The 20,151-nt window shown below is 41.1% G+C and overlaps 1 protein-coding gene across 1 annotated transcript; it reads right to left on the reverse strand.

Annotated features, from left to right (window-relative positions):
• Positions 1–8,996: 8,996 nt before the first annotated feature.
• On the reverse strand, positions 8,997–19,785 carry LOC123506448 (acyl-coenzyme A thioesterase 5-like). The gene is made up of 4 exons (XM_045258543.1): positions 19,565–19,785; positions 19,114–19,290; positions 11,020–11,248; positions 8,997–10,884 (listed from the first exon to the last, which is right to left on the reverse strand). The coding sequence occupies exons 1-4, from the start codon at positions 19,664–19,666 to the stop codon at positions 10,106–10,108; spliced, it is 1,287 nt and encodes a 428-aa protein (XP_045114478.1). The 5' UTR covers positions 19,667–19,785; the 3' UTR covers positions 8,997–10,105.
• Between the last annotated feature and the right edge of the window lie 366 nt (positions 19,786–20,151).

Here is a 20,151-nt window from a genome sequence, read left to right on the forward strand (position 1 = left end):
TAGTGCAGAACGGAGTAAGGTAATGGGTATCACACGAAGCAGGAGAAACGAGCAAATAGTAATAACAGAGAAAGTGGTGATGAGAGAACTGAAGCCGGTGTGTGTGAGCAAGGCGACGGAGCCGGATAGGGTACCAGCAAGAGCTCTTTAAGTGTTGTGCGGTACAGTTGACACCACAGCTGCAGCGGCTGTTCCAGGATTCTATCGACCAGAGTGAATTGCCTCAGATGTGAAAATTAAGCAAAATTAAACCCATTGGCAAAATTTCATTCCCAAAACAATTTAATGATTTTAGACCTTGCTCTTACATCAAATACTGTGAAATATTTTTAGAAAATATTGTTAGGAATCATTTATGTGATAAAATGTAACATTTCAGGGATCAAATACAATTTGCTTACTATAAAAATAGAAGTGTACAAGATGCAAGCTGAACTTTTATAAATAATATTTGCAACCATTAAGATAAGAGAATTTCATCAATAAGACTTCTATTCATAGGTTTTAGCTCAGCTTTTGATACCATACAGCCCCATGCTTCTAAATAAATTATTGCAGATGGGTTATAACAGTTATATATTAATGTGGATTTTTTGTTTTTTAATACAGTATACTAAAATCGGCAGAGTACAGTCTGATAAAATAGCCTGTACACACATGAATGTAAGTTTTTTTTTTTTTTTTTTTTACGTAGGGAAGAGGGCCAACCAAAGGCAAAAAAAGAAAGATAAAAAAGGCCCACTTGAGTGCTGGCTCTCTAAAAAGTATAAAAAGTGCAAAAACCGTAAGCCAAAGTAGAGGAGCAAATGCCTCGATACCTCCCTCTTAAAAGAAGACAAGTCATAGGAAGTCGGAAATACAGATGCAGGGAGGGAGTTCCAGAGTGAAAGGGATGAATGATTGAGAGTACTGGTTAACTCTTGCATTAGAGAGTTGGACAGAATAGGGATGGGAGGAAGAAGAAAGCCTTGTGCAGCGAGGCCGCAGGAGAAGGGGGAGGCATGCAGTTAGCAAGATCAGTAGAACAGTTAGCATGAAAATAGCGATAAAAGATAGAAAGGGATGCAACATTTCGGCGGTGAGAAAGAGGCTGAAGACAGTTAGTCAGAGGAGAGGAGTTGATGAGACGAAGAGCTTTCGATTCCACCCTATCAAGCAAAACTGTGTGACTGGAACCCTCCTCCCCAAACATGCGAAGAGTACTCCATACAGGGACGGATAAGGCCCTTATACAGAATAAGCAGTTGGAGGGGCGAGAAAAACTGGCGGAGACGCCTCAGAACACCTAACTTCATAGAAGCTGTTTTAGCAAGAGATGAGATGTGAAGTTTCCAGTTAAGATTATGAGCAAAGGACAGACCGAGGATATTCATTGTGGAAGAGGAGACAGTTGAGTGTCATTGAAGAAGAGGGATAGTTGTCTGGAAGGTTGTGTCGAGTTGATAGATGGAGGAATTGAGTTTTGAGGCATTGAAAACTACTAGATTTTCTCTGCCCCAATCGGAAATCTTAGAAAGATCGGAAGTCAGGCGTTCTGTGGCGTCCCTGCGTGATCTGTTGATTTCCTGAAGGGTTGGACGTCTCTGAAAGAACGTGGAAAGATGTAGGGTGGTATCATCAGCGTAGGAGTGGATAGGGCAAGAAGTTTGGTTAAGAAGGTCATTAATGAATAATAGAAAGAGAGTGGGTGACAGGACAGAACCCTGAGGAACACCACTATTAATAGGTTTAGGAGAAGAACAGTAGCCGTCTACCACAGCAGCAATAGAGCGGTCGGAAAGGAAACTTGAGATAAAGTTGCAGAGAGAAGGATAGAAGCCGTAGGAGGGCAGTTTTGAAATCAAAGCTTTATGCCAGACTCTATCAAAAGCTTTTGATATGTCTAACGCAACAGCAAAAGTTTCACCGAAATCTCTAAAAGAGGATGACCAAGACTCAGTAAGGAAAGCCAGAAGATCACCAGTAGAGCGACCTTGACGGAAGCCATACTGGCGATCAGACAGAAGATTGTGAAGTGACAGATGTTTGAGAATCTTCCTATTCAGGATAGATTCAAAAACTTTAGACAAGCAAGAGATTAAAGCTATAGGACGGTAGTTTGAGGGGTTAGAACGGTCACCCTTTTAGGAACAGGCTGAATGTAGGAACTTCCAGCAGGAAGGAAAGGTAGAAGTCGATAGACAAAGTTGGAAGAGTTTGGCCAGGCAAGGTGCAAGCACAGAAGCACAGTTTTTGAGAACAATAGGAGGGACCCCATCAGGTCCATAAGCCTTCCGAGGGTTTAGGCCAGCAAGGGCATGGAAAACATCATTACGAAGAATTTTGATTGTAGACATGAAATAGTCAGAGGGAGGAGGAGAGGGAGGACAAGCCCAGAATCGTCCAAGGTGGAGTTGTGAGCAAAGGTTTGAGAAAAGAGTTCAGCTTTAGAGACAGAAGAGATGGCAGTGGTGCCATCAGGATGAAATAAAGGAGGAAAGATGAAGAAGTGAAGTTATTTGAGATGTTTTTGGCTAGATGCCAGAAGTCACGAGGAGAGTTTGAGTTTGAAAGATTTTGACATTTTCTATTTATGAAAGAGTGTTTGGCAAGTTGAAGAACAGACTTGGCATGATTCCGGGCAGAGATATAAAGTGCATGAGATTCAGGAGATGGAAGGCTCAAGTACCTTTTGTGGGCAACCTCTCTATCATGTATAGCACGAGAACAGGCTGAGTTAAACCAAGGTTTAGAAGGTTTAGGTTGAGAAAAGAATGAGAAATGTACGCCTCCATGCCAGATACTAACACCTCTGTTATGCGTTCAGCACAAAGAGATGGGTCTCTGACAGGGAAGCAGTAATCATTCCGAGGAAAATCAGCAAAATACCTCCTCAGGTCCCCCCAACTGGCAGAGGCAAAACGCCAGAGGCACCTTCGCTTTGGGGGATCCTGTGGAGAGATTGAAGAAATAGAACAAGATACAGAAATGAGATTGTGATAGGAGGAGCCCAACGGAGATGAAAGGGTGACAGCATAAGCAGAAGGATTAGAGGTGAGGAAAGAGATCAAGAATGTTGGGCGTGTCTCCAAGACAGTCAGGAATACGAGTAGGGTGTTGCACCAGTTGCTCTAGGTCATGAAGGATAGCAAAGTTGAAGGCTAGTTCACCAGGGTGGTCAATAAAGGGAGAGGAAAGCCAAAGCGAAAGGGTAGAGGGACAGTATGTGCTCCACTTTGGAAGTTAAGTAGTCGAAGAATTTACTATAGTCAGAAGAGTTAGGTGAGAGATAAACAGCACAGATGAATTTAGTTTGAGAGTGACTGTTAAGTCGAAGCCAGATGGTGGAAAATTCGGAAGACTCAAGAACGTGGGCACGAGAGCAAGTTAAGTCGTTGTGCACATAGACCAAAAATGAGGATAGAGAAAGTAGGAGGAAACAGAGAAGGGGCTACTGTAAGTTGCCTCAGACAGCTGTGTTTCGGTGAGAAAGAGAAGATGAGGTTTAGTAGAGGAGAGGATGTGTTCCACAGATTGAAAATTAGATCTAAGACTGCGAATGTTGCAGAAGTTAATGTAGAAAAAGTTGAGAGTTTTTATGACAGCTGTACCATAATCCAATATGCCGATGATACATTGATTACAGGATAGATACTGAATGATCACTGCAGAAATTACATGACTCAGGTCCAAGAATTCGCTGAATGGTGTAGAGAAAATTTTTTAATATCAACCACATGGTATAAATAAAAAAAAATGTAAAGAAAAGCAAAGAAATTATTATAAATTTTAAGAAAAAGGTTACAAATGTCCCAAATATTATCAGGATTCAGGGGTAATCTGTAGAACGAGTAAACCAAAATAAATATCTTGGTATTTTAATTGATAATGAACTAAAAAGGCAATGCAAACACAGATCTAGTCAGAAAAAAATGCAATTAAAGGCTTCATTTTCTCAGAATTTCTAATAATGTTGATGTTGATATAAAAAAAAATATCAGTTTGTTTTATAAATCCATCTTAGACTCAGTTCTAATTTTTTCAGTTACTACGTTGTATATATATTAAAAAAAAAAAAAGTTCTGCAGATAAAAAGAAGCTACATAAAATTCTTAGAAAGACAAAGACTAAAAGGTTAGGTGCAGAGGTGACTACACCAGATATACTCGTATTCTATAAAGAGACTGTACTAAAACAAGTGGAAAAAATAATGAAAGACTACACTCATCCTCTGAACAACTGTTTCAAAGTGTTAGGATCAAGAAGAAAGGCACTAACCATGATAAAAACAGATCGGCATGAAATTTTTTTTTATTCCTAGCATCATTGTGCTTTTTCATCACTTTTATTCATAACATGCCTTATATATTCGTATAGTTATGTATCTTATTTATGTGACTGATATCTTTTTAATTATGAGTTTTTGTAATTTACACCGTGTCTTTGCTTCCCTGTAGCTTTAAAGAATTTCACTTATATAAGACAATGTGTAACAATGTGACAAATATATCATCTTATCTTATCTTATCATATTTTATCATAATCTAAACTGGAAACATCGCAACTGATCTCTTGCTAAAACAGCCCCTATGAAGTTAGGCGTTCTGAGACGTCTCCGCCAGTTTTTCTCGCTTCTCCAACTGTTAGTTTTGTACAAGAGCCTTATCCGTCCTTGTATGGAGTATTCTTTACATGTTTGCGGGGTTCCACTCACACATCTTTATTTTTTAGATAGGGTGGAATCAAAACCTTTTGGCCTTACCAACTCGCCTCCTCTGACTGACCACCTCCAGCCTCTTTCTCATTGCCGGAATGTTGCTCTCTTGCTATTTTCTACCGCTACTTTCAGGCATGCTAGCTGCTTTTCTGATCTTGCTAACTGCATTCCTCCCCTCCTCTTGTGGCCTCGCTGCATAAGGCTTTCTTCTTCTCACCCCTATTCTGTACAATTCGTTAATGCATGAGTTAACCAGTACTAAATCTTTCATACCTTTCTCTGGAAAACTCTGGAACTCCCTGCCTGCTTCTGTATTTCCATCTTTTTAAGAGGACGTTTTCAGGACATTTATCTATTTATCTATTCATTTTTATTTGTTTATTTTCTTTTGGGGGAGTGACTCTATTAACCTGTAAGGGATTGGCAATTAAGAGGGCCTTTTTTATCAATTTTGTTATCCCTTGACAGGTTCCCCTCTTACATAATATATATATATATATATATATATATATATATATATATATATATATATATATATATATATATATATATATATTCCCTTTTTACCTACAAAAATAATAATCCTGCTATAGTACTCATGTATGACGAACGTCCAGTGTCTCCTATAAGAAACATCGTTTCATGAAAAATATACAGAAAAATACAAAAATACAATACACGTTTCTTTCAATTTCATTCCTACAAATATACAATGGCCGCTCACTAGTAAAAATCATTAGTATGAGGAGAGAGAGAGAGAGAGAGAGAGAGAGAGAGAGAGAGAGAGAGAGAGAGAGAGAGAGAGAGAGAGAGAGAGAGAGAGAGAGAGAAGATACGATAACGATAAAACATTTTCAAGAGAAGTATTATTCATATGCCTATCACACACAACCTGAAGTACATGACGTGAGATTGACATGATCTTTTCCTGCTGGAAGCGAATCATAATAGTTTTCACTCAAGTGTCACTCACAGATGTTGAGAGACCTACAACTCATGAAACATACTGTACATACATACAAACATACATACATGTATACATACATAGATGTATACATGCATTTATGCACGCATACATACATACATACATATGTATATACATAAATCGATGTATATATATATATATATATATATATATATATATATATATATATATATATATATATATATATATATATATATATATATATATATATATATATATATATATATATATATATATACGTATATACAAAGAAAAATATATAGATTAGGTGATCGAAAGATAGAGAGTGAAATATCTGATATATATATATATATATATATATATATATATATATATATATATATATATATATATATATATATATTTATTTATTTATTTATTTATTTATCTATTTATTTATCTATTTGTTTATATATATATATATATATATATATATATATATATATATATATATATATATATATATATATATATATATATATATATATATATATATATATATATATATATATATATATATATATATATATATATATATATATATATATATATATATATATATATATATATATATATATATATATATATATATATATATATATATATATATATATATATATATATATATATATATATATATATATATATATATATATATATATATATATATATATATATATATATATATATATATATATATATATATATATATATATATATATATATATATATATATATATATATATATATATATATATATATATATATATATATATGTGTGTGTGTGTGTGTGTGTGTGTGTGTGTGTGTGTGTGTGTGTGTGTGTGTGTGTGTGTGTGTGTGTGTGTGTGTGCGCGCACTTAGATATATCATCAAATTTCCATCTTTCGATCAGTTAATATGTATATTTATCTTTTTACATCCACATATATATCAATCGATACACACACACACACACACACACACACACACACACACACACACACACACACACACACACACACACACACACACACACACATAATATTGAAAGAACCGATTAACTTAAAACTCAGGATGTCTTCTTTGCAAAATGGGTTTGCGTACATGTAGAAAGTAACAATTATCGTCTTTGATTTCTTACATGATAACAAATGATAAACAATAGACATTCGAAACTGAACCAAAGAATTGGTTGAAACCAGTTTGCTTCTGCACCTTTTTTTTTTCTTTCTTTTTTTTCTTTAGTGTAAGAGCGGCGCTAGCCAAGGATAAGAATAGAATATATAGAACCGGGCAGAAAGTTTCAGAATGATTCAAAAGTTGCATTAAGAGATGACCAGAGTAAAGAAAGCAAACTATAAAATCGTATGCAGCGAGGCCGCAGGAGAGGAAGCATGCAATTAGCAAGATCAGACGAGCAATCAGCTTAAAAAATTACGTCAAAGGTGCAACATTTTGGTGATAAAATCAAAGGCTGAAGACAGTCACAGGAGAGGGGCCTATATGACGTAATGCTTTTAGATAGGGTGGAATCAAATGCGTTTCGTCTTATAAGTTCCTTTCCTGTGACTGTTATCAGCCTTTGTTTTTATCACCAAAATGTTGCTTCTTTTAACGCTATTTTTTAAGTTCATTGTTCTTCTGATCTTGCTAATATCGTCCATACATTCATATATGGACGGATAAGGCCTATGTAAATAGATAGCAGCGTATGGGAGTTGGGAAAACTAGCGGAGAGGACTCAGAATACTGAACTGCATAGATTATTAATGAAGGACTGTCCGAGGATGTTCAATGTAAAAGAGGCGGATATTTAACTGTCATTGAAGAAGAGGGGGATAATTATCTGGAAGATTGTGCTGAGTTAATAATTATGTGAAAGAACTGAGTTTTTTTTAGAAATTGATCGGAAGTCATGTGTTCTGTGGCTTCTCTGCTTGAGTTTTTTTTTTTTTTATGTTACGGCCTATAGCGCCTGTAGGCACACTTGAAGAGAGTGTGTGGGAAGCGCGCTGTTCAGCTTCCGCCCATTAGTGGCGCAGGCAATTTTATTTACAGTGATACCCATATTAGGGCCCATATCACCATCCAAGCGCATCTTTGGTGTAACCTGGGTATCATGGTGACATGTAGGTAACTTTAAACCAGTAGACAGGTGGCATAGCTTCAAAGCGGTATGTTGGTGAGATTCTAACCTGTGCGTGGACGTCTGTCCGATCCCACGCTCACCACCTTATCCACTACGCCACCGCCTCAGTTTCTGAAGGATTAGTTGTCTACGTTAAAGGTGTGGAAAAGAGCAGGGTCTTATAACCAGCATAAGGATGGATTGGGCAAGAAGTTTGCATAAAAGATCCCCGATGTACATTAGGAAGAGAGTGGACGACAAGATAGAACCCCGAGGAACACCACTGTTAATACTTTTGAGAACAGTGACCGTCTAATATAGAAGCGGTCAGAAAGGAAAACTGAGATGAGGCTAAAGACAGAAGGATAGAAGTCGTAACAAGATAGAATCAAAGCTTTGCACACGAGTATATCAATGTTTTTGATATGTCTGAGACAACTGAAAAGTTTCAACAATATCTCTTGAATAGGATGATCAAGACTCAGTGAAGAGAACATGATTGCTACAAGAGCGCTCACAAAGGAACTCATAGTAGTGATAACTCATAAGGTTTTAAGTAACAGATGTTTGAGAATCTTGCAATTGAGGAAAGAATAAAATTGTAGAGAAGCTGAAAATTAAAGAAATAGGACTATAGTTTCAAGGATTAGATCGGTTTCTCTTTATAGCAAGAGTTCTCAATCTTTTTCTTGTTAAGAACCCTCTGAGTTATAAGACCATCTACCCGAACCCCAGTTATATGACACCAAACATAGTGTTGATTTTGACACCGAACCGAATGTTAATTTAATGACTGACACTAATTCAATATGAAATGGTATTGCAATGGATATTATTAGATCAACCATCTTCTTGTGAACACCTTGCGGGTTCGTGGACCCAAGATTGAGAACCCCTGCTTTACAGTAATAGGCTGAATTTAGACCAAACTTCCAACAAGGAGGAAAGATACATGTCGATAGACAGAGCTGGAAGAGTTTGACAAAGGAAGGTGCAAACGGTTTCAAAGAACAATAGGAGGACCCCCATCAAGTCTACGAGCCTTACAAGGGTTTAGGCCAACGACGGCAAGGAAAACATCACTGCAAAGAATCTTAATGGATAGCATAAAATACTTGGAGTTAAGACAAGACTTGAATCATCCAAAGTTGGGTATTTAGCAAAGATATGAGCTTTAAAGATAGATGAGATGGCAGTGATACACTCAGGTTAAAGTAGAAGAAAGATGAAATAAAGTAATTAGAGATGTTTTTGGCCAGGTGCCAAAAGTCATGAGGGAAGTTAGATAGAAAGGTTTTTATTTTTCTGTTGGTGAAGCAGTTTTTGGTTAGTTGGAAGACAGATTTCACCTGATTCAAGGCAGAAATATAATGTGCATGAAAGTCATCAAACACTCAAATAATTTATGAAGGCCAGCTCTCTATCATGTCTAGCATGAGAAGAAACTGTGTTAAACCAAGGTTGAAAGAGCTATGCACCAAGGCGAGAGAAAAAGTGAGGAATATACGCTTACATGCCAGACTCTATCACTTTTATTATGAGCTCAGCACACAGATACAGGTCTCTGATACGGAAGAAATAGTCATTACAAGAAAAATCATAATAATGCCTCCTCTGGTTTCTCCTTTTGTTAGCAAAAGCAAAACGCCAGAGGCACCTCTGCTTTCGGGAACACTGAACAGCGATTAGAGCGATCGAACAGATATGAAATTGTAAAAAGGAGCCCAATGAAGAGGATAGGGTGACAGCATAAGCAGTATTTCAGATTAGGAAAAGACAAGAATGTTAGGCGTATCTCCGATACGTTCAGGAATTTCAGTTGGGTGTTGAACAAATTTTTCTGTACTTGTGGAATAAGAAGAAAGAGGAGCGCAGGAGCCTGAGTGACGCTAGTCTGCAGTTAGCCCAAGAGATCGTGATGAGAAGACCTCTCTTTCTCTCTCTCTCTCATATGCAGCCCACTGATATTCAATCACTATTTTGTTGTACAAAAATCGTTCTGGATTTTGTTTACAGTTTCTCATCAATGAATAAGGTGCTAAATATCATCTATTAGCAAGCGCCACCATGGCTTGTGGTAAGTTGAAAGATTACGTTGCTAATGTAATAATTAATTATTCTAGAGACTACGTATTGGCTCTCTTTTCAGGAACCGGTAGACAATGGTGCTTCTGAAAGACCGGTCTTTCAATAAATACTTCTGTGAATATTGTAACAGTAGTATGAAGTTCGTCACTTGATGAATTAGGTAACTGGATAACAATTAAGATAGCACACCTCAAAGACTACTGAGAAGACGTACTGATAACATGGATCACAGTTTCTTCTCCGTGCGAGTGCGGTCGATGTACTGTTGGTACCAGGCACTTCGATCGCGTACATGCATCTCTAAGAAGTTTTTCATATTGTTCCAGTTATGCTCTTGGGCTTTGCATGTGCCCCAGGGAATCCCACCCCATTTCATTATTACTTTTGCGAGTCCCATGTCAAATGTACTGTAGCCTGGGTGAGCGTTATAAGGTGGTTCAATTATATGTCCTGCTTCTTTGTAGATAACAGTTTGACATTGATGTTCTCGTCCATGCAGCTTCATGCGATCCATCAAGGCGTCAATCTCCAGCTTGGTATAACACTGATCATCGTCACCGGCTATGAGCAGGAAGTGCGTGTCATCAGGAGCATCCTCACAATTTGGTATACCTGGATGGTCGTGAGTATACAAGTTCTTCACAGCACTTTCCTTCACACTGACAATATTGTGTTCCTCTATTTGATAGTAGAGCGGGTTAAGCTTTTGAGTCTTCCATAGTTGCTTTCCACGGTATGTAAGAGGCGTATCGCCAATTAGTTTGCCTCCGATGGACACAACTGCTGTCACCTTCGGCAGGTGGATTCCCATACCTAGAGTTGGATTGGCTCCCTTGCTTGATCCGATGACACCACACCGGGCAGGGATGACGCCAGGCTGCTGCAGTAAGTATTCTACTGCTTCCTCAAAGTATTCCAGCTCTAAACTATCTAAGTTCTTGGGAAGATCGGCGTATTTGAAATAAGCAATGGCGAGGCACGCAATACCCCTAGAAGCCAGCATAACTGGAAAAAAAAAACACAAAAAAATGCACAACCCGGATAGTTTTTAAGAGGAATCATCATGTATCCGTCTCGAAAAATAATACACTGAAAAGAATATATACATGAATATAGATTTAACGTAATATAATATCTCACATGCTCTGTACTCCTTAAGTCCCCCTGATGCACCAAAGATGTCAATGGCAGCAGGATAAGGGCCGGGACCCGCAGGGAAAAATATGTTCCCGCGGACTCTCTCGAGGACAACGGTTTCACTCCGCACGCCAGGAGCCATGATATGGCGCTCAAGCAGCACATCAGTCAAGCCCTCGCTGGCACCACTCTGTTCCAGCGTGAGGTGGCCTTCATGCACCGCTAGTGTCATCTGGGCAGAGAAAGATGGGACTTGGACGCTTGACATAAATCTTCATGGATCACATGTTCAGATTTCCTAAATCGTTCGTTGTATCATCATTAGAAAGTGGAATAACGGTAATATGGCAGATGCATCTCCCTCAGAGTCTGAGAGAATCATTAATTCCCGTCTCCGAGTACTTAATAAGTATTGTTTTAGCAGAGTGAGAGAGAGACAGAGAGAGAGAGAGAGAGAGAGAGAGAGAGAGAGAGAGAGAGAGAGAGAGAGAGAGAGAGAGAGAGAGAGAGAGAGAGAGGGAGAGCAGGTAGATTAGATGTATTTCTACGTCACTGATTCCCCGTGCAGCTTCAAGGTCCGGAGCAAGATAACAAATAATCTGACCGCGGGGATCGGAATGTGTATCTGCACATGCTGACGCAATGAGTGTAGTTACTCCAGACACCTACGGTTCATGAGACTGTCCAGTATTAATTAAGCATAGAACACAAACATCCAGTTCAGTCTGTCAACACTGAATGGTAAATAGAGAATAATCATAACTAAGAAACATTCAGCAGAAAACAATATTTTAATTTGTTCCTTTGAGAAATATCATAGGTAAATAAATAATACACACACACACACACACACACACACACACACACACACACACACACACACACACACACACACACACACACACACACACACACACACACACACACACACACACACACACAAAAGAAGATCGGTCTATGAGCTCTGAACTCGCTCCGGAATGGGGAAGACTGGCTGGGTGACCAGCAGGCAACCGAGGTGAATTACACACACACTCCTAGGTCAAGACCTACCGACCTATGCCTGACTCTTCCCTAAGGTTGTTTGGAGAGTGGGTACCCCAACACCCTTGGAATGAGGTGCTACAAGTGGAAGACGTACATACCAAGTGGAGCAACTTTGTTTCCACCACATCAGCAGCCTTCCACCACTACTTCCCGGCAAAGAGTGTCACAGTGCACCCATCTGATGTCCCATGGATGACGCCGTGCATTAAAAGGCTCATCAAACATCAAACATCACCCCTCAAGTCTCCCTGCCTACCTCCCTGCTCCCTCCCCTCCTCCACCTGTCCAGGTGATGGATGTCTACAAGAGAATTCTGAAACTCAAGCCTAGGTCAACCACCCCTACTGACCTACCCATTAAGATTTACAGAGAATTTGCTCCAGAACTAGCCACCCCCCCTCTGCTCAATAATAAATACATCTCTCTCACAGTACTCATGCCCTGTCGATTGGAAAACATCATTTGTCACACCCATCCCTAAAACTGCCAGCCCACAGTCACTAAATGACCTTAGGCCAGTCGCTATCACACCCATCCCATCTGTGAAGACTTTGTGTTTGACTGGGCATACAACAAAATCAGTTCCTTCTTAGACATCCAGCAATTTGGCAATATCAGAGCCACCTCTACCTCTCACTACCTAGTCAGCTTCCTTGACTTCATTCATAGTCACCTGGACAAACGGAACACCTCTTTAGCAGTCGCTTTTGTGGACTTCAAGAAAGCTTTTGATCTGGTTGACCACACTGTTGTCATTAACAAAGCCATCAGTCTGGGTCTTCCTTCTCACCTGACAGCATGGCTAGCTGACTTCTTCACGGGACGCTGGCAAGCTGTACGTTTTAAAAAACACACATCCTTTTACTAACAACTAACGTGTGGCGTCCCTCAGGGCACCAAGATCGGTCCACTCTGCTTCCTGATACTGATTAATGCCGCTCTGACAAACACCCTCACCGCTGGAAGTATGTGGATGACTGCACCGTGGGTGTGTCACTCCACAACAAACACCCAGACTACTCAGCACTTCAAACAACGTTGAACAGCCTGCAGGAGTGGTCGGCGGAAAGCAGGATGACAATCAACCACACCAAAACTGTAGTAATGCATATCTGCACCTCCTCGGCGGCAGTGCCCCCCAACTATCCCTGGGTCCTCACCCCCTCCAAGTAGTTCGGTCAGCCAAGCTGCTCGGAGTCACAGTGGACGATCAGCTGACATGGAAATTACACGTTACTGCCACAGTGAGATCGGCAGCCTACAGACTCTACATGCTGCGCAGACTTAAGTCACTGGGCACACCAGCTGATGAGTTAAAGGGGATCTACATCACCTTCATAGTGCCCAAACTTATGTATGCCTCACCAGTGTGGTCTTCCTCCCTCACCTGCACTCAACAGCAACAACTGGAAAATGTCCAAAAAAGGGCCTGCAGAATCATACTTGGCCCTGCCTACACTGACTATGATCATGCCCTATCTACCCTCAATCTCCCCACACTGGGAAGCAGACACCAAGTTGCCCTCGTCAAGATGGGTAGAGGCCTGCTGCGCCACTCACGGCTACGGCATCTCCATCCCCCTGACGCGCCCCAGCCAATCCATGCCACACGACACACAAACGTGGTCATGCCACTCAAGGCCCCAAGAACTGACCGTTATCATCATAGTGCTATTCCCCCCATGATGCGAGCCATAAATAGCTAAGTTAAGGTTCTAATCTTGAATCTCCCTTAATCCCCATGTAATGCTATCCCATCCCCCCATGGTGCGAACCACAAACAACCATAAACAGCTAAGTTAAGGTTCTAATTCCTTGGTTTGAATCCTGTAATGGCGTTCGTCTTCTCCCGCCAAGGAATATACAAGGAGGAAGTTGTGGTGTGGGTTAAGGTTTGGAGGACAGCGACGGTGCTGCCATCTGTTAGAAGCGAGCACTTTCATAGAAAGCGTTTTCAGAAGTAACTTAAAAAAATTTCTCCCATGCTTCCTCCTCACCCCCTATTTTTCCCTGCATTCTCTCGTGGTTATGAACTTATGAGGCAAATAAAATATGTTTATATATATATATATATATATATATATATATATATATATATATATATATATATATATATATATATATATATATATATATATATATATATATATATATATATATATATATATATATATATATATATATATATATATATATATATATATATATATATATATATATATATATATATATATATATATATATATATATATATATATATATATATATATATATATATATATATATATATATATATATATATATATATATATATATATATATATATATATATATATATATATATATATATATATATATATATATATATATATATATATATTGTGAGAGCCACTGCATTATTTCCTCTTTATTTAATTATATTATATGTGTAGCCTCTGGCCACCCAGCACGGGCCCCTCGGGCTGTTCTGTTGAGCAGACAACCCGCCTCCCTCTCCCTGCTTCACGTTGTCTGGCGAGCGAGTCAGTACCAAGGTAGTCTTCAGCTGAGGTGGACACGGACTCTCGTCGGTCTGGCACAGGGTAGGGAGATTCGTGTTGCTGGACTTCTCTAGGTGTTCACTAGTCATCGGTCTGGGAGTTGTGCCCTCCTGTTTGAGTAGCTGGCTTGCTACTCGGTTAGATCGTGGCTGTGTAGGATAACGGGCTTGTTGTCCTAAATGTGGCCGGTTGGGTCTGCATTTCCTGTCTGGCGTTTGTCCCGTCTTGTGGGGGCGGCGCAGAGAGACACGTTATTGTCTCGTCCTGTTTGTCGTTGTGGTGGCCGTGGTCACCAGTGTGTTTGGTGGGCGGCTGTGTGCCCCATCATCTTTTGTGTAGTATCAGTAGTATACTGTTTATAGTACCAGCCAGTCTTCAGCTGAGTTTAACACGTGCGCTCTGGGCACAGGAAGAGACTCGTGTGCTGGACTGTGCGTTAGAAGTACTTAGTAGTCATTGGTCTGGGAGTTGTGTCCTCCTGTTTGAGTAGCTGGCTTGCTACTGGGTAGACCGTGGCTGTAGAGCAACCGGCTTGTTGTTCTGAGAGAAGCGTGGCAAGTTGGCTGCGCTTCTGTTTTGGTGTTCGTCCACTTGTGGTGGCGGCGCAGAGAGACGCATTGTTTCGTCCTGTTGTTGCTGTTGGTGGCGGTAGTCACCAGTGGGGTTTAGTGGGCGGCTGTGTGCCCCCACCATCTTCTGTATAGTTTCAGTAGTATACTGTATTGTAGTGGTTGTAGCCACGCACGCTAGTGAAAGCTGAGAAGCTTCGTGCTGTTGGCCAGTGGTGCGTAGTTTTCGTCCGCCAGACTTGTCTGTGATGAGTATCTGGACTCTGTGGCTGTTGTCACCCGTAGGTGGTGTCTGGGCTTGTGTGTACACCACCAGATGTGCTGTACACATCATATATTGTAGTAGTCGTAGGCTAGGGGTGTCAGTCTGACAGGTGTTAGGAAGCACTTGTCGTAGTAGGATAGTATAGTAATATACTGCGCGTGTTGTCCCAGTCTGTGATTTATCACAGTCTGTGGGCAAGGCGTGTGGAGAGGCATTAATACTTCATAGAGAAGTGGGTGGAATTGTCCTTGTGGGCGGTTTCTCTAGGGGTATTAAGGCCTCGCCCTGTTACACATAACATCTACCATTTATAAATTCTACTTGGTTGGGTACAGGAGGAGAAGGAGTTGCTAAGGAGATTCCCTTACAGTGGGGGAAGTTATACACTGTTGGCGACCTTGAAAGAACCTGAGTGTTACGGCTGCTGTGATTTATAGTAGTGGGGACTCTGTGGAGTGTTATATTCCCCACTGTACTGACCGTAACAAAGTTGGCGACCTCGCCAGGATAACACTCTAGTGAGCTGTAGCAGTTAACCGCAGCCGTGACCGTAACAATATATATATATATATATATATATATATATATATATATATATATATATATATATATATATATATATATATATATATGCGTTTTCTGTCCGTCTCCGTGCTCACTTGCACCGCCTACATCTGTCTCCTGACCCCTTCTGCCCTTGGTGTAGGACTACCACTGAGGCCATGGAACATTTTCTGCTTCAATGCCCACGCTTCCACTCTCAACATACTGCACTACGCTCCCAGCTCTCCGCCCTGGCCATCATAACACTGGACATGCCCACCCACCCTCCTGGCGGTCTCAGGCATCCACCCCTACTGGCAACCTGCTGTCCTTCGCCTTACTTGTGCCTTCTTGAGGATGACCAACCAGCTACCACGCCTGTGATACCCACACAGGACTACCTCAGGGTTCATAAGGATCCACAGATCTTCGTGGCTTTAACTTTTGGATCCTTATGGGCCCTGGGGTAGTCCTGTGTGGATATCACAGGCGTAGTAGCTGGCCAGTCTTCCTCAAGAAAGCACAAGTAAGGCGAAGGACAGCAGGTTGCCAGGGGGGGTGGGCAGGTCAAGCGTTGTAATGGCCAGGGCGGAAAGCCGTGAGCGTACTGCTGTGTGGTGAGAGTGGAAGCGTGGCATTGGAGCAAGAAATGTTCCATGGCCTCAGGGGTAGTCCTACACCAAGGGCAGAAGGGCTCACTAGACAGACGTAGGTGGTGCAAGTGAGCACTGAGCGTGGTGTGGCCCAGGAGGAGGTGGGCATTGGCTGCTGTGCCTTGCGCTCTTTTCTGTGACTGACTGACTGTTTGAATCTTGTAACGGTGCTCATCCTCCCCCGCTGATGGACACCCCCATCCCTCACCCCCTTATTACCTGCGACCTGCGCGCCATCTGTTAGAAGCTAAGCTCCCTAATGAATTCCTCCAGCCAACTCATTGAACCCGTATATCCTTATAGAATCCTTGTCCCTTCTGATGGACCCCCCCTATCCATCTCCCCTTTATTACCTGCGACCCGCGCGCCATCTGTTACGGTCTCCACTCCCTAATTAATTCCTCCAGCCCTCCCATTGAACCCGTATATCCTCCCTAGAATCCTTGGTACAGTGTAAACAAAACACGAGCGGATACCGTATCTGTGAATTTTTCTTACCGTAAATAGAATAAAGGGTATTAATATTACCAAACACCGTAACTGTGCATTTACCGGATAACGAAGTACCGTATAAGGAGGACTTAATAAATAAATAAATATATATATATATATATATATATATATATATATATATATATATATATATATATATATATATATATATATATATATATATACATATATATGGAGAGTCAAAAATTATCCGCACTTTCGCCATAACATGTCTTCAGTATTGCCACACTGCGTTCTGCACATGCGTGCTTATAGTTGATACTACTGTGGTCATGTTATCAAAGTTTGAGCCTGATCGCGCCATTTTGCTTTCTGTTTTTACTGTGTAAACATGGCCGCTCCACTAGCAGTATGCACCAAGGAAGAACAAAGAGCAGTGACCCGATTTCTCTTGTCAGAAGGAGTGTCAGGGGCTGAAATTCATCGGAGGCTTTTAGCACAATACGGGGACAGTGCACTACCACGTAGAAGTGTGTATGAGTGGATTGAGAAGTTTAAAAGTGGCCGGACGAGCGTGACGCACGAAGAGGGAGCAGGACGCCCGTCAACCTCCACCACTGATGAGAAGATTCAGCAAGCTCGAGAGATGGTAATGGCGAACCGGCGAGTTATCATTGATGAGGTAGCTTGTTCTCTGCAGATTAGTCATGGTTCTGCCTTTCAAATCATCCACGATGAGCTCGGCTTCCATAAAGTCTGTGCGAGATGGGTGCCAAGGGAGCTTACTGCAGAGCACAAACGCAAACGTCTTGAGGTCTGCCAACGTTTACTCGATCGCTACAACAATGATGGCGAGAGATTTTTGAGCAGAATAGTCACAGGCGATGAAACGTGGGTCCATCATTATGAGCCAGAATCCAAAAGACAGAGTATGGAGTGGAAACATCCTGGCTCGCCAGCGACGAAGAAATTCAAGACTCAGACTTCTGCGGAAAGGTGATGCTAACCCTTTTTGGGACTCAAAGGACCTATACTGGAAGACTACCTGGAAAAGGGGTGCACGATCAACAGTGCAAGGTACAGTGCTTTGCTGGCCAACAAACTGAAGCCAGCAATTCGCACCAAACGCCGAAGCCTATTGTCGAAGAAAGTTTTGTTGTTGCATGACAATGCACGCCCACACACGGCCGCCCAGACTGTTGAAACCATTAACCAATTGGGTTTTGAGGTGCTGGAACACCCTGCCTACAGCCCAGATCTCGCCCCTTCCGACTACCATATCTTTGGACTGCTCAAAGATGGTTTACGAGGTCGGCGATTTCTTACGGATGAAGATGTGAAAGAAGCGGTGCATAAATGGTTGCATGACCAACCCCAAACCTTCTTCTCGGAGGGAATACGCAAGCTTGTGGACCGCTGGACCAAGTGCATCGAAAAACAAGGAGACTATATAGAAAAATGATGTACTTGCTTATCCCCTGCTTTTGTGTAAATACATTGAAAAACCATGAGTGCGTATAATTTTTGACTCTCCCTCGTATATATATATATATATATATATATATATATATATATATATATATATATATATATATATATATATATATATATATATATATATATATATATATATATATATATATATATATATATATATATATATATATATATATATATATATATATATATATATATATATATATATATGTGTGTGTGTGTGTGTGTGTGTGTGTGTGTGTGTGTGTGTGTGTGTGTGTAAGGGCTAGGATTTGGTTTACGAACCACTGCTTAAATAACATGTCTACATTAGCTATTCTGCCTCAAAACAAATGAATATTTAAAATTTACTATCCTGCAATGAAAAGCCTGCAGAACCCAACCTCTCCTGTTCCACTTGCTCGTACGCCCATGTTTCGAGATTATCATTATGTGGAAAAGACACCGGCAGTTGATTTGTTGCATATACTCAGTAGAATACAAGCATAATAGTTCAACCCTTTACGGAACAGGGAATGCATGCAGCTCACCAGCCAAGGAGTTGTGGGATCATCCTTCTGAAGGCGTGTATAATGATGAGGGAACTCCATCAGGGATAAAAGCAGTCCTGCAGGGAACTCGCCGGTGTAGGAGCCACCCACAGCCTCACTTCGCTCCACGTTCACTGTCCCACTGTCGTCACTCACGTAGTGGGCGTAAGAGAGGAACTGTTGAACAAGAAGTTGCATTTCATTGATACTTTTCATTTCTAACCATCATTGATAAGCTGACCTTGACAGCAGTGGGGCCTGAAAGCCACGAATGCTTGGATAGCTCAATTCGTAAGTTGCCTTCACATCTGAACTGATGATGTGTTCACTATTAGCCGTCATACGTCAAAGATATAGCTGTGGTTTCAAACTCACCGTTTTTTCTTTTTCTTTTTCTAGTGACGCTGCTTAGGAAAACAGAAAAAAGGATGTTAATTACAATAAGACTCACCTTGAGGGAGGCCTCATTGTGCGTGGTGAGTGTGAGGGTGACAGGAGCTTGAGGCTGCATTCCTTTCACCATGATGCTGGTGGGTGCATCGTGCAGACACATCGTGCAGACACCACTAACTGTATCCCGTAATCACCGACCCTGCTCTTGCTTTTTCCCTCACCCATCGCTCCTGGAAAGTAACAGAGTCTCTCTCTCTCTCTCTCTCTCTCTCTCTCTCTCTCTCTCTCTCTCTCTCTCTCTCTCTCACACACACACACACACACACACACACACACACACACACACACACACACACACGCTGGCTTCACAAGCCAGAGGACTGGGGTTCGATTCCCCGGCCGGGTGGAGATATTTGGGTGCGTCTCCTTTCACGTGTAGCCCCTGTTCACCTAGCAGTGAGTAGGTACGGGATGTAAATCGAAGAGTTGTGACCTTGTTGTCCCGGTGTGTGGTGTGTGCCTGGTCTCAGACCTATCCGAAGATCGGAAATAATGAGCTCTGAGCTCGTTCCGTAGGGTAACGTCTGGCTGTCTCGTCAGAGACTGCAGCAGATCAAACAGTGAAACACACACCGCGTAGTGTAG

This window comes from Portunus trituberculatus, chromosome 20, assembly GCF_017591435.1.
Source record: "Portunus trituberculatus isolate SZX2019 chromosome 20, ASM1759143v1, whole genome shotgun sequence".
In the NCBI taxonomy this organism is placed as follows: domain Eukaryota; kingdom Metazoa; phylum Arthropoda; class Malacostraca; order Decapoda; family Portunidae; genus Portunus; species Portunus trituberculatus.

What these genes read in the sequence shown, in the direction of transcription:
- LOC123506448 (XM_045258543.1), bottom strand. Translation starts at nt 19,666, where the DNA reads ATGTGTCTGCACGATGCACCCACCAGCATCATGGTGAAAGGAATGCAG. An exon ending in ATCCCACAACTCCTTGGCTG is followed by an intron (nt 11,249 to 19,113) that starts GTGAGCTGCATG and finishes TTCTCTGCCCAG; the next exon opens with ATGACACTAGCGGTGCATGA. An exon ending in ACTTAAGGAGTACAGAGCAT is followed by an intron (nt 10,885 to 11,019) that starts GTGAGATATTAT and finishes TTTTTTTTCCAG; the next exon opens with TTATGCTGGCTTCTAGGGGT.